This window comes from Columba livia, chromosome 1, assembly GCF_036013475.1.
Source record: "Columba livia isolate bColLiv1 breed racing homer chromosome 1, bColLiv1.pat.W.v2, whole genome shotgun sequence".
In the NCBI taxonomy this organism is placed as follows: Eukaryota; Metazoa; Chordata; class Aves; order Columbiformes; family Columbidae; genus Columba; species Columba livia.
Window position 1 is genome coordinate 151,007,873 of NC_088602.1, and position 13,708 is coordinate 151,021,580.

The 13,708-nt window shown below is 43.1% G+C and overlaps 1 protein-coding gene across 7 annotated transcripts in view; it reads left to right on the forward strand.

Moving 5' to 3' along the window:
• Positions 1-13,708, forward strand: part of TMEM178B (transmembrane protein 178B) — a 254,951-nt gene that overhangs the window by 229,598 nt on the left and 11,645 nt on the right. For 5 of the 7 annotated variants that reach the window (XM_065038674.1, XM_065038703.1, XM_065038684.1 and 2 more), the window contains one exon: positions 102-13,608. In XM_065038674.1, the coding sequence (XP_064894746.1) occupies positions 102-352 (251 nt within the window). In that variant the 3' untranslated portion in view covers positions 353-13,608. Of the gene's footprint in view, positions 1-101; positions 13,609-13,708 lie in introns of those variants that run through there. The other 2 variants (XM_065038696.1, XM_065038710.1) reach the window with 1 other exon arrangement.

The following is a 13,708-nucleotide window of genomic DNA, read 5'->3' on the forward strand; positions in this document are numbered from 1 at the left end:
CTTCTCAGGCGGCTCGGAAAGTGGGATGTCTGTCACTCTTCTAACTTCTCTTTGTTCTTTTTTTTCCCCTCCCTCCTTCTCCCCTTCCCGCTCTCCTCCAGGAACCTTCTGCATCATTTCACTGTGCACCTGTGTGGCTGGAATCAACTTCGAGCTCTCCCGCTACCCCCGCTACCTGTACGGACTTCCCGACGACATCAGCCATGGCTATGGCTGGTCCATGTTCTGTGCGTGGGGGGGCCTGGGCCTCACTCTGATCTCTGGCTTCTTCTGCACTCTGGCTCCTTCTGTCCAACCTGTCCCCAGGACCAACTGCCCCAAATCTAGACCTGAGAATGGGACAGTGTGCTAAAACAAATAGCAAACAAATACACACACACATGCATATATATATATGTCTATGTATACCTATACATGCATATATATATATATATAACTATATATATATATAACAAATCTCAAATTAATGCCAGTGCCAAGGTAGAGCTGAGTCCAACACGGCACTCACATCTCCACCGGACATCTGTGTTGCTTCGTTCTTTCTCACAGCGATGGGAAAGCTTTTCTCTCACGTGGCTCTTCCATCCAACTCTTAACTTCAGCATCATACCTTAGAGGTCAAATGAACATACAGTCGCACCAACTTACTGCCATTTGGGAAGGGGAATAGGGAGTCCATATGGGGGATCTGGAACCAGAATCTGTACAGGACATGGAGGGTGGGGTGGGAGGGGGACAAAGAGTCTGTCCATTGCAGCCAGAAGGGAAAATGCAAACAGCAAGCAAAGGAGCAAATCAAGCATTTGAGCCACCTCTACAACACACCTCCTCAAGGTCAATATCAGAAATTTACCCACTTTATTTTCCTTTCTTAAAACAAAATGACAGAAGCCTGCCCTGTCATTGTTTTTGAGGGTTTTTTTAGGGTTTCGTTTTTTGTTGTTTTGTTTTGTTTTTTCTTAAAACACAGAAAATAAAATGGACAGAACATGTGGGGAAAAGCAGAAAAGCATTTTCTCTTTACCTGTCAAACTTTAGAGAGGAGCGAACAAGTGAAAATAATAATAATAACAAACAGATCTAACAAAATAAAACCAGGAAAACAACAACAAAAAAAAACTCCATGAGGACGTCTCAGTGGACTTTCCAACAACATGGTTTTAATCTTCCAGCTGCCTTACATCCAGGCTCACAACCAAGGCTGAACTGCTAACATAAATGCAGCAGAAGGCCTTTTGAAAATGCTGTGATACATGTGTGCATAACTTTTTTTTCCCTCTTCTTCTATTTATTTTTTTTAAGAAAAAGAAAAATTTAAAACATTGCAATGTGATTGTCCACCAAACCACCCATGCTGTGTTTGTGGCCCCAAGACTGAGGCACCGCGACTGCAGAAGCGTGAGGAAAGCCGTCAGGTCTGAGACAGCGTGTCTCCTCCGGTGGATTTCAGGCTGGGTTTTTGTTTTCACGGAGCATCTGAGAGTTCAGGATGGTGGATCCCAGGGACGACCAACCAAGGAGAAGGGAGGTGGGGGGAGCCCTGGCAGTTGTTCTTCCCAGGTATTTGCTGGAGTGGGATTTTGTCAAGTTTCCGGTTTGGATGTTTAAGACAACTGGGCAAAAGCCGTTGCCGAGGAGGAAAGGGCAGCTAATTTTTGCAAGGGAGAAGTAAGAGACTCATCCTACTGTGTTCATGTATGCCAAATAAGACTTTCCCACATCTTGTCTTTGGAAACTGCCCCAGTTCACTGGACATCTCCACTCTCCATCTGGGAGAACTGTGTACAGATGGAACCATAAGGGTCAGGTGCAGAGAACAGAGATCCATTTTCCATGAGCTCAAGCATTGTATGATATAACTGTGAATCTGCAAATGGGACTCTCTCTCTTTTTTGGTCTTTCTATTTTTCCTGCTACTCCTCATCCCCTTGTCTCCTTTTTCCTTCACTCTGCTCTTCCCGTCATTCAGGTCATAGGTTCCAGAAATGAAGAGCTAAAAGTCTGGAGAGGGCAATGAATGCTATTAGGGGAAGCATAGCTGTGAGGCTGTGAGGCTAGTGGGTCCTTGCAGGGGACTAGTGGCTGAGGGGAAGGTGGGGAGGGAGGTCCAAGGGGGTAACCAAAGGGAGTGTGAAGAGATGGTGACTGCCTGGCCATATACAGGAGAAGGATACCACTGTCAAAAGTGCAGGTGAAGGGAAACAGGGAAAAAAAAGGCCTCCCCAAACCAAACATGCTCTTAATTCAGGGATAGTACCAGGAATCCTTTCTTACACAATAGCTGCATGCCATCAGTCCTCATTAGTCAATAAAAAGTCATCCTCTGCATCTAAAAAATCTCAAAAGGAGAAGGAGGCAACGTGTTGAGACTGTGCCTGCTGCACAGAAATGACGGCATTAGTTTCCAGGTTATACCATTTACACAGCTGGCAAGAAACAGTATTTTGCTTGCTTTATTAAAAAAACAAAAAACAAACCAACAAATAATTCTTATGCAATACAGTTGCATAGCCAGCCCTTCCCCTTCCAGCCCTGCTTCTCCTCCCCGTTACACTTTGTGTGACGATGTTGCTTTACTAACAGTGCCCAAAGAAATGAAGTTTCTAGGGGACATTTTGGAGTAGGGTAGATCTGCGTTTCATTCTTGCTGAACTACCTAGCTCTTGCTTTCTCTAGTCTACAAAATCCCCAAACACACCAACGCCAGCTGCCAAGTCAGTGTGTCGCCACTGACGTGCCATTCCCGGCAACTGAAGTTTCATCAGTTCATTCTTCGTTAGATGTGACCAGGGAAAGTATTTATTTATTAATGTTGAAAATACAAGCCTTTTGAGGAAACTTGATTTTTAAGTAGATTAGTTTCTTTCTTTTTTTTTTTTTTATTTTTCTGGCAAGGTTTTCAAATACAGTGGTATTGAAAAGCTTTGGAACCGTTTGACTGTGCAAGTGCCTACTAGGTCTGATGAATTACCATTGGACAGAAGAAGGAAATTAAAAATGAAAACAGCTCTTGGAAAGCTATTTCAAAATGGAAAGCAGAAAATAAATAACTGAGAAACAAAAGAGACCTATAAAAAATTGTGAATTTTCTCAAAATATGAAAGATTTTTAGAAAAAACTTCTCCTTAAGATATTAATGCATTAGGAAAATGATATCCATTTCATTAAAACGGCCTTAAATGCAAACTTTGTTCCTCCTCTGCAGTGCTGAGTGTGATAGGGAAGGTGTTTCATGTGAATACAGACACCAGGAGTGAACCAGATAAACTAAAGGGCACTGAGATATCTAGCTGGAGTCCACCATCAGGCTCTGTGGCATGGAAAGCAGTACGACAGCTCCTGTGATGATGTACCCTTGTATGGTCTGTGACTGTTCGCAGGGTGTATTCTTTTACAGATAGATTTTTGAATGAGTTATACCAGTAAGATTTAAAGATATTGAAATATTTTTGCTGTTTCATAGATTCTCAAAGCTTTCCTTCCCACAGATGGCATGAAAATAGTTCTGCCTTGATGAGGCATTCTCTGATGGTATTGGTTTACAATCTGTATATGAGCCTGTGTATTTGTCTGTGTGTGACAATGATGGAAGAGGGCTATGATTGTATTTTTTACAACAGAAAAGTGTTAACTCTGGATATTTGGGCCAATTCTGTGATTTTTCACTTGCCATTGCATAGGCTCTGTGAAGCCTGTGTGGCTATGAAGCATCATTAAAACTGTGGGAGTAAGCGTCTAGAGCAGCAGATGATCATATTGCTTTGATCTCAAACTAGATCCCCAAAGAGATCATTTGTGCAAACACCAGTTCTTTCATCTTTGCCTCAAGCAAAGCCAAACCCCCTTGGGATATTGTGAATTTCCCTCTGTACTACTCACAGAACTGGGAAGAGCCCCCTGTGCTTCGATACCCTTGAATGGGGCTCACAGCCCCACCACACTTTCTGTTGACTCAGGCTCATCTTTAGAGCAGGGTTGACTCAAAATACATCCAGATCCAAAACTGTGATAGTCAGTGTCTCCATCTATCCTGAGCCAAAGCACACTCACCTCTAGTCTGAGTTTCTGCATTTTGGGGAGGTTTTGGAATATCTCTCTGAACAGAGATTCAAGTTTCTTGACTAGTATGTGGTTTTCTAGTTGGAGGAATAGTTAATTAGAAATGTGTTAGCTGTGATCCCAGCATTAAGGGACTTGACCCCATCCCTCAGATCTGCTCTGGCAAAGCGCCTAAGCATGTGCTTTACTTGAAGCATGTGACTAATCCCCTTAACTTTGGTAGACTATTCATGTGCTTTCCTGGATGATGTTCAGCTTCCTACAGAGTCAAACCCCTGCTCTTCTTTTCCTGTCCCACCCTTGTAGATAAAGTGACACTGTTGTCCTAGCCTGATGTGCCAGTGGGTGTTTGGTCTCCCCTTCCGTGAGGTGGTAACGTGGGGTCGGTAGCTCTCTCCCGCATGTGGCCTTTCATGTCGCGCTGCTGAGACAATGCATCTCTGTGCTCCAGAGACCACAGAGGAACTTGACTGCAGTGAGCGCAGATGTCATGAAATACCAGTCCTAGGGATGGAGGGTGAACCGGATCAACCCACTGCCATCTGCAGGCTGAGGTTTTATGTACAGTGACTCTCAGTTCTTGTACAGTGAAGTTGTCCTGTGGCCACAGAGAGTTAGCTACAGAGGGTTCTGCTGTCCGTCCCTGCCAGGGGGCACTGTATACATGAGCTCTGTATCTTTTGTACTGTATAGGACACCTTCTTCTTCAAGCTAAAGCTGTTTGCGTGTTAAAACTCGTGATTCATATTGGACACCTGTATATATCATCTCTCCCTTCTCCTTCTCTGCAAACACACAACTGAACTTCCCTGATCTAAATAGCGCAGTCCCTTCAGTTATATTTCTAGTTGGGCTTCTTTTTTGTTTCGTTCTACCCAAGAGACAGTCACAAGCGGATCACAAACCACCAGTGACCAGAGCAATTTCTTTGAAATATTGCTTTTGAAAAATTGCCATTACTTTTTAAAATGTTATTCCAGCTGCAGTAACCAATGAAAGGGAAAAAAACCTCAAAGGAAAAAAGAAAAAACAACCCTCAGAGTCCTCTTAAGAGAGGATCTTCATCCTCCCAAGAGAGAATCGTGAGAGCGCAGGTATTCTGCTTTCCTGTAGATGTGAGTCATTTGGGACCGCATTTAGCTATGGCATGTTAGCTGCGCGGTTCATTGGATGATGAATAAAGCAATGTTGGTGAGGGAGAGGATTGATATGCAGGGGGTATCTCAGATTCCCAAGCCTTCCCGAAAGACTGTGTCTCTGTGACTGTCCATTTACCCACCATGCAGCGCCTCTGGATCAGGCTCATCCCTGGAGCCCCACTGATAAGCAGAGCGCCGAAGAAAATCACTGTAATCTGTCCTTAATTCTTGAGTGCCAAGCTAACTGCCAGCAGTGAAATGGAGAGGAAATAATATGTTACCGAGTATAGCTTAAATAAAGACATACATTATTTGGGCTCTTCTGTGTGTCTCTACATAGACCTAGGAGGGTGTGCTTAGACACATTCACACAAACCACCGCTGCATTTCCTGGCCCCCAAGTTCTGCACTCTTTCATGGCCCATACAACTGTGGTCACCAAGCCAGCAAGGGAAGACTCAAGGTGAAAAACTGAGACAGCTCTGAACGATTGCCAGGCATCACTGAGAGACAAAGAATAAAAAATGTGGGTGAAGCACAAATGGCATGTAGAGATTAGTGATGGATGAATTTCCAAGGTTAGGAAATGAGTTTCAAACAAGCCTAATGTTTGATCACAAACTCCAGGCCAGACCCATAAGATCTCGATTCTGTGAGTCTAAGCTGAAAAGCTCATAAAACCAGGGCTTAGCTCAAATCTTACAGCCCCACTGTTTCCAGTAACAATGGGGAATATAGTGCATTTGTTCCATAGTCTGTTGAAGTCCACAGAAAACTTTCCCTTGGCTCCAGTAAGCTTTGGGTCAGGTGCCTCAGAAAATATTTTAGTGCTGTCCTGGCCAACACCGAAAATTAAATGTGTGCTTACATACTCACAACATCTAATCTTTGGCTTTAGAAAGAAACGCCCATAAAATGTTACCTTTTTCTTTTTTTCTCCCTGATTTAGGGTTTCCATCCTGTCTGCCCCACTAATACCCCAATCTTACAGACTTCTTGAGAGCCATAGTTAGAGATGGCAATGCTTTTTAAAACAAATGACCTACTGCTGGTGCCAGGGGGGTCCAATAAGCTCCCTGTTGACACCAGTGGGAGAGCTGGAGCCTGATACAATGCAGTGAATTAAATTGCCGTGTGCCTTGCACGTGTTCCAGATTTAACGTAGAAAAAGAGCCTAGACAACTGCTCCAATATAGGCCACAAGAGGGAAATGAAATGCTGGTCACCTCTAGTAAAGCACTCCAGAATCACAGATCAATTCTCCTTCCTTCCTCAGGGAAGAATTGCAATGAAATTAATGGAGGCTCAGAGAGGTTAATTCCAGGGGAAGGTGGGGGAGTGAAAAAAAGGAAACCAAACAGCAGTTGCTATAGGTCAGAATTGACGGGCATTGGTAGAGTTATGTGAGGACAATCCAATGTTTTCTGCAGCATCAGCAGCAGGAATTGTCAGTCCCTTCTAGGACTGCATTTTTATATTTTTCCTTCATGGATTAACACTCCTGCAGAGTGGCAGAAAGTAACTTCAAAAGTTTTCTTGCATAGGGTGTATACACATGGACATCCTCATGCCCCTCCTTCCTTAGGCGCACACACACATGCATACCCCACATGATGTGCGTGCTAGCAACCTGTAAATATGTGTACTATATAGAGAGAAAATACATGGCAACAAGCAGCATAATAGTTTGTTTTCTATTCTTTTATACTTAACTCAGGAGTTGCAATGCAATTCAGATGCCGTCTATGCGTGCAGATCACATGGAAATTATCTGGGTATTCGCTACCAAAATGTATTTGGATATTTAAGAAAGAATTGCCAATGTCATTCTGATCCCAGAGACGGAAAGAAAGAAAGCAGCTGAGGCACCAGTACGTGTTTCTTTCTGCCTATTTTGCCTTTGGGTGGATGCATCAGGCAAAAAGGGAGGCAGTGAACAGCTCAGGGCCGAAACATGCTGAAACACTGCAACAAGACTCTCCAGAGCTGACCATCAGTGCTCTTCAGTACAGAGTTTCTACAGAGCTGCTTCTGATCTGATCAGCCCTGGGCTAGCCGTTCTACCTCCAAAAATGCAGTTGTGTCCTCAAGGCCTTACTACCTTCTAGAGGCACAGGCCTTGGCTCTAACCATGCGTGTGGGACACAGACATGTGCCATTTTCTGAGCGTGTAAAGCTAAAGGGGAAAAACCTGAAGTCCCACTAGAAGAACAGCCTGGGTATTCACAAGACTGGTTCTTGCAACCCGCTCTTGCAAGGTGCTTCTCAACACAGATGGCCACAGCCACAATAAAAAAAAATAAATCACCATATCACCTCCAAATCAGAAAAGTTTAGGTAAAATTCCCTCTGTGCTGAGCGGCAGCACCATGGCAGGACACCGCCTGAGTCTTATTTCTGTCCTTCGCAGAGGGCTTGTGCGGGTTGTCAGCAGCACGAAGAGCGCGGTCGATGCCGCTGGGCACAGCAGGGAGCTTCGCGTACCCATGGCTCTGAGCCCTACCTGTGGCAGCGGGGCACAGGAATATCTCTGTAAAGGCAGTTCCTTCGAGCAGCCTTGTTATTTTGCCAGCTGGTCAGAAACACCCAAACGGCAACAATGATTCTATGGCAGACGAAGTGCCAAGTCTTCAAAAGCTGCGTGACATGTGGGTTTTGCCCCAGTTTCAAAATAACGTAGACACCAAAGGGCATGAATCAGATGCGGCTCATGTTCTGGGGGCAGCTGCAAAAAAGGGCCTCAGCATTCAGTCCTTCTTTAGACGGTGAATAGGCATAAAATACTAAATGCCTTTGGTGTCTGCATAATTGAAAAAAAAAAATACATATATGCTCTTAATTTGCTCAAGCTCCTGTGACATTTTATCTCAAGAATAGTTCTCATCTGACTGTAGAGCATAAGACTGCATTTTTCTTACTAAGAGTTATTCATTAACAATATAGATCGTAAGGAAAAGGTTTGAGTAATCAGAACAATCAAATAAAAGTGCAGCCTTAGACTATTCAGTTAGAGTGTACTGAATTATTTATAACTCCTGGGTACCAACAACAATCACAGACATCTAATTTAAACTGTTACTATTTTTACTTGGCAATTTCCATCACTTAGAGTGTTTATATTCATGCATTTTTTGTTTGATCTTTTGCAGGACAAAATTTCCCCTATTTACACAGAAAATCATATTTGGGAACTTTTGAAGACATTTTTCTGCAGTAACTTAAATTATTTTAAAGCATTTTGAGGCCTAGTATGACAGACGTTACAACTTTCGAAGCTGGGGACTGTATCTAAAATGGGCTTGAACCTTCAGTTCTTTCTCAAGTAAAATTCCCTTTGATTACAGGTCAATTTGCTTTCTTAACAACTGTAAGACTGGGTCCTATTTATATGTATATGTGATGAGCAGACTTAGGTAAGGGGGTTGTACTTGTATGTCAGCCCACTTAAGGATCTTTTTCATAGACATAGGAACAGTCACTGCTAAGTCACTCTAACTTTATACCAATCTCTTTTTGTAAAAAGCAACCATTATACTTGTGTGTGGCTGGAATAGTGCAGTGGTAAATCTAGCCCATAGGCTGACACACGTATACTTGTATATATATGTATATATGTATATATATTTGTAAATTTATGAAAAACGTCCATAGCTTCATGATTGCCTGAAATAACCTGAGGTCAATGTACAGAATTTCAGGCAAAGGACTGTTTCTTTTTCACAATCCTCATGTATCTCAGATTTAGATCAAAACAAATTTAAAATTATTATTTCCCAGGAAAATCCTCATTCTGCCATTGTGCCAGTCGAGGAGGGGTACCACACTAAAGTCAGCAGTGCGCACATCCACACACGTATATCCAGTCACAGGACTGGGTCTCAAGGGCTTTTCTAAGGAAAAGAAATGGACTGAAAAAGCCACTGCAGAATTTCTGTTCCACATTAGCTCTCTCAATAGATTCACATTCTTTATTAAGACGCTCTTTGTACAGATGCTGTTCATTTGCACTAGGTGCGTGTTTGAGAGGCACCTCTGTGGACGAAGCCAAGCTATACAAAGGTCTGGATTTTCTGACCTGAATTCATCCCCATTAACCTTAACCACTTAACCAAGCTCTTTTAGTTAATGGACTTGTCTCCTTTGGTTTCTTGCATAGTTAATGAAGCCACAGTGGCTTCTAAATGGTGAATCAGTAGAAGTGACATCTAAGTCAGCTTTAGGAGCTCCCTTTCACTCCACAGAGTGACCACTCACCTATCTTGGGTGGTCTCAAGAGCTTAAAAGATCTTAAATCCTGGTGAGATTAATGAAGGGACCTAGTGCAGATGGAGATCAACCATGGCCCTGTGCTTCAGGCACATGGCCTGGCCCACTGTGCCAAACAATGATGTTAATTGTGAAAGACTGCTGGTGCAAAAGGAGATGTTCACAGCAGCCTTCCCCTCCTGAACTGCAACATGACTGCAAAGGATAGGCTTGCCCCAGCCTCTGGAAATCGCATTTGAGGTGAGTTCCTGGTGATGGTCTCCAGGCACAGACCACAGGGTTGTCCCAGTGCTGGAGGTCAAGAGATCTTTGGTTTGAACTCCTCACCTTTCTCTGTCAGTCCTGGGCTTTGCTGAAGCAGTTCAAAGAGTGAATTTGCATCCTGAAAGTTTAAATAGCTAAGCTGTTCAAAGGTTATTTTCTTGCTCTGTCCCCAAGCTGGCCTGAAAAAAGTCATCTAGTTGGAAGTGATAATAAAAAAATTCCCCTCCCAGGTAAGTTTGGGTAGTTTCTTTTTTTTTTTTTTTTTTCCAAACATCTCACAGAGAGATTAAAGAGATGATTGGAATTTCATTCCTTATTGTTAGGATTATAGTTGTCCTCAGAAAAACTAAACTGGGGACTCAAAAAGAGAATGAATGGTGACTGGATTATCCCAAAAGCTGCTCTGACAAGGATGAACATACATCTCCATCTCATGGTGAGAGTCCCTCAGAGCCAAAATCCGGATAGCAAATCTGTCTGGAAGGACCAGCAATCCAACCCAGCTCTTGTATATTCCCATATTTTACCCAAATAGAACAAACACAGTCAGAAGAGTGGGACAATCAAACTGATTTCTGAAAACTCCGGGGCTAAGTGAACTTGCATGTTGTGCCAATGTATGGCCACTGCTATTTATTTCTACAGCTAAATTTAGGTCAGGGACTTTAGAATCTTCACCCATCTCTCAGAACAACTTTATTTTTAAAATACTGTTAAGGTTATGGCAAGAGGAACTTCAGCTGGGCTGCAGGAACCTGTAAAGTAATGTTCAATACTCTGTACCAGTACTTAGGGAAAGACTTTAGCTGGAAAGTGGAAGATAAAACTTAGTTCCAGGGATCAAAAGATATTTTTTGGCATGGTACTACCTTGACCAAGCTGTACTTTTTCATCCTGACATTCCTCTCCTGTTCTCCCTTTCCCTTTTTTGAGGAGTCAGACATGTATCTCTCTCTCTCTTCCTCCTGCTGTGTGAGAATATAGAGATGCTTCCTGTAAAGATGTTCTTCTCTAAATCCCATTCCATACTATTTCTTGCATATGTGACTGTTTTGTTGTTTGAGATGTCTGCGAAAAAAAGAAATAAAGGCTTTAAGAGTGAACTCTGGAAATGAGCAGGAGCTTGAGAATAAATCGAATTGAAGGATGCAGCACCAATTTCTGCAAGACTTTTCAGAATGTCCCCAAATTCTCATCATTGTCCTCCCTCCCTCTCTATGAGAGGAATAGGGACAGTCTAGGAACATGGGACCTCTCAGAAGTTGCTCTTTTAGCTCTCGACTCACTGTGTCCCACTAAGGTTTTGCAGACTTTTTCAAGTTTCACTGTCAAAGGAAACCTCCTTTTAAAAGGCGATAAAGTCAAAATGCACCATCAGATGTAAGGAGACTCTAAAGGGTGACTCTGTCCCAGTTTACCTTTCTTTCCCGTTCTTTATATCAGCCCTGCCTGCCCAGCCACACACACTCTCCTCCCTGCTCGGCTGACTTGGCCAAGGCTGAGCTTGCCAAGAGGGGCCTGCCTGACTCCCTTGTCCCCACGCTGCATTTGGATTATCCTCCTGGATGATTTTCCACTCTCTCTTAAAAAAACAAAAAAACAAACACAAAAACCAAACAACTGTCTCACCTCCTAATGAAAGCCATAACCACTCCTGTGACGCTGCAGCAGGGAGGGAATGCACAGCCTCGCAGGAGATGACAGCAATGCCTGGGCACCGGGGCAATCGCAGGGGGCTGGCAGGAGGACGGGTGCAGTACCCAGGGCCACTTCACGTCAGAGAGCTTTGCCTTGCCTTGTGAGCTCCCACTGTGCTGCTCATGGACCGCTCGGCTGTGAGACTCAGAGCTGTGAGACTGACTCCTCGCTGCCTCACACTTGTGCCACCACGCGCTCCTACAGGAAAGACGTGCAGGTATGGGAAAACAGACCTGTGCGAAGGCATGAGCGTTTTGCATGAGGGTCAGTGAGAAATCAGACTCACTGGGCTCTCCTCCATCCACAGTAGATGCATCTCATACAGACTTTTGCTCTTTAGGATTTACTTTGCCATCAGTAACACTTGCCCTAACCAGGAGCTACCACATTGGCCAAAAGTTTTTGGAGTGTTCCCCTTCCTTGATTCCCTTGTTGGTCCTCGCTTCCTTAAGGAAAATAATCTTTTTGCTCAGAAGAAATGAAACAACACCCATAACCTCTCTGTTCTTTGGTGATGACAAAAGTTGCATTCACCACTGTCTCTAACTGACAATTTGAGAGGCTTTGGATAATAATTCACTTAAATGCGTGCAAAATGAAGTATGTCAGCACTTTTCTAGGACATTCTCAAGTAAAATGATATGACTGGTACAAGCCATTTGTCATGTGGATGCATCTTGGCCAGATGTTTATGTTTCCTCTAAGTGCAGTACACACACATCAAAGCTGGATCAGAAAAGACCTAGAACGTCACATTACTCAGGCGTATTTGGAGAAAAGTGTTGCTATGTTGCATTTACCTGGCATATTTTCTCTTCAGAAAATTTTAGAAGTATTAGTCACATCATGTCTGTCCGAGGCAGGTAGGTATTATAGCCATTGTAGAGACGGGAAACCAAAAGCCTGGGAAAATACCTGATGTTCAGTGGGTTGATGCCCCCTCGCAACTTCTACTGGCTGCAAGTGGAGCCTTTTGTTTTAAACGTTTTTGAAAATCCAGATTGTAGCTGGTTTATCCAAATCTACAGTTGTAAATGTGAAAGCCAGGATTAGGACACTCGAGATACTGGCTTCATCAGAACACTGCTGCAAAGCTTTGATCCCACAAAGCACGTAAGCACTTGCCTAATTTCAAGCATGAATGTCCCGTTAATGATGCTATTGCCATGCTTAAAGCTAGGCACATGCCTAATTGCTTTGCTAGATTGGGAATTACATTAAAATACGTTAAACTTTAGCATATTTTTAAAATCAAAAAATATGTCCATTTCTGATTATGTCTCAGGCTTTTTCAAGGACATTTGAACTGTGTACGTGGCTGCTCAACCGAGTGGAACACTTTTTAGCCAGTCCGTTCAGAGTTTAATGAGTTTTGGGTAGTAACATTCAGTTGTCAGAAGTAATCAAGGGTGGCACGTCCTGCGAGGTTCTGACTTCTGAGCTGCTGCAAGAGGCAAAGGGGCTCCTGTGAGCATCGGTGCTAAAAATACATCAGCAACAACTGACTATTGCGTTAGGTCCTTCGGGTAAGATGCGAGTGTGGTGGCTAATTTCACAAGTAACGCGACATCTTATCAAGTGTATTGTACTTTCCATTTCTTCCTGTAATCTGTTTCAGAAGAGGTGAACAGAAGTTGTTTAAACATGAAACAAACCCAAGCTTCTTGTTCCGTTACTCCAAGGTGCTAATCTGCAGACACACGGGTGTTTGTGTACGTGCATCAGTGTTTGCAGGACCACAGTCCTGAAGGATCATTTCAGTGGTAGCGTTGAGATCAGGAAAGTAACAGGGGGTATGAACAAACCCCTGTAACTTTGAAAGACAAAAGTCGCAGAAAGCATCACAGGACTTTGCCAAAAAAAACCTGGCTACATGTTACAAGTTTCCTTTCGTTTTGATTTTGTTTGGTTTTGGTTTTATCCAGATTGGCACAGAATACTGTATTTCCATCGATTTAAATCTTGTCTGGTAACTAACTAAACAACTTGTTCATGGAAAATTAAAAAATAAATAAGTAAACTGTCAATTGTGGAATGTAAACTGATTAAACAAATAAAAAAAAAAATCATGTTGTGTGTTTTAAGTGGCTGTGTCTGCTTGTTTCAGGAGCGGGGCTGGACACATCTCACTACCCCCATCCCCAGCTGAAGGATGAAGGACAAAGAGCAAAACTGGAAGGTGGGCGGCCTCTGAGCTACGGTGTATTGGAAATGCGCTTCAAAAAACACTAATAATAATGATTAGATGGTTTCTGATCAGAAACACTGTACAAAACATTACA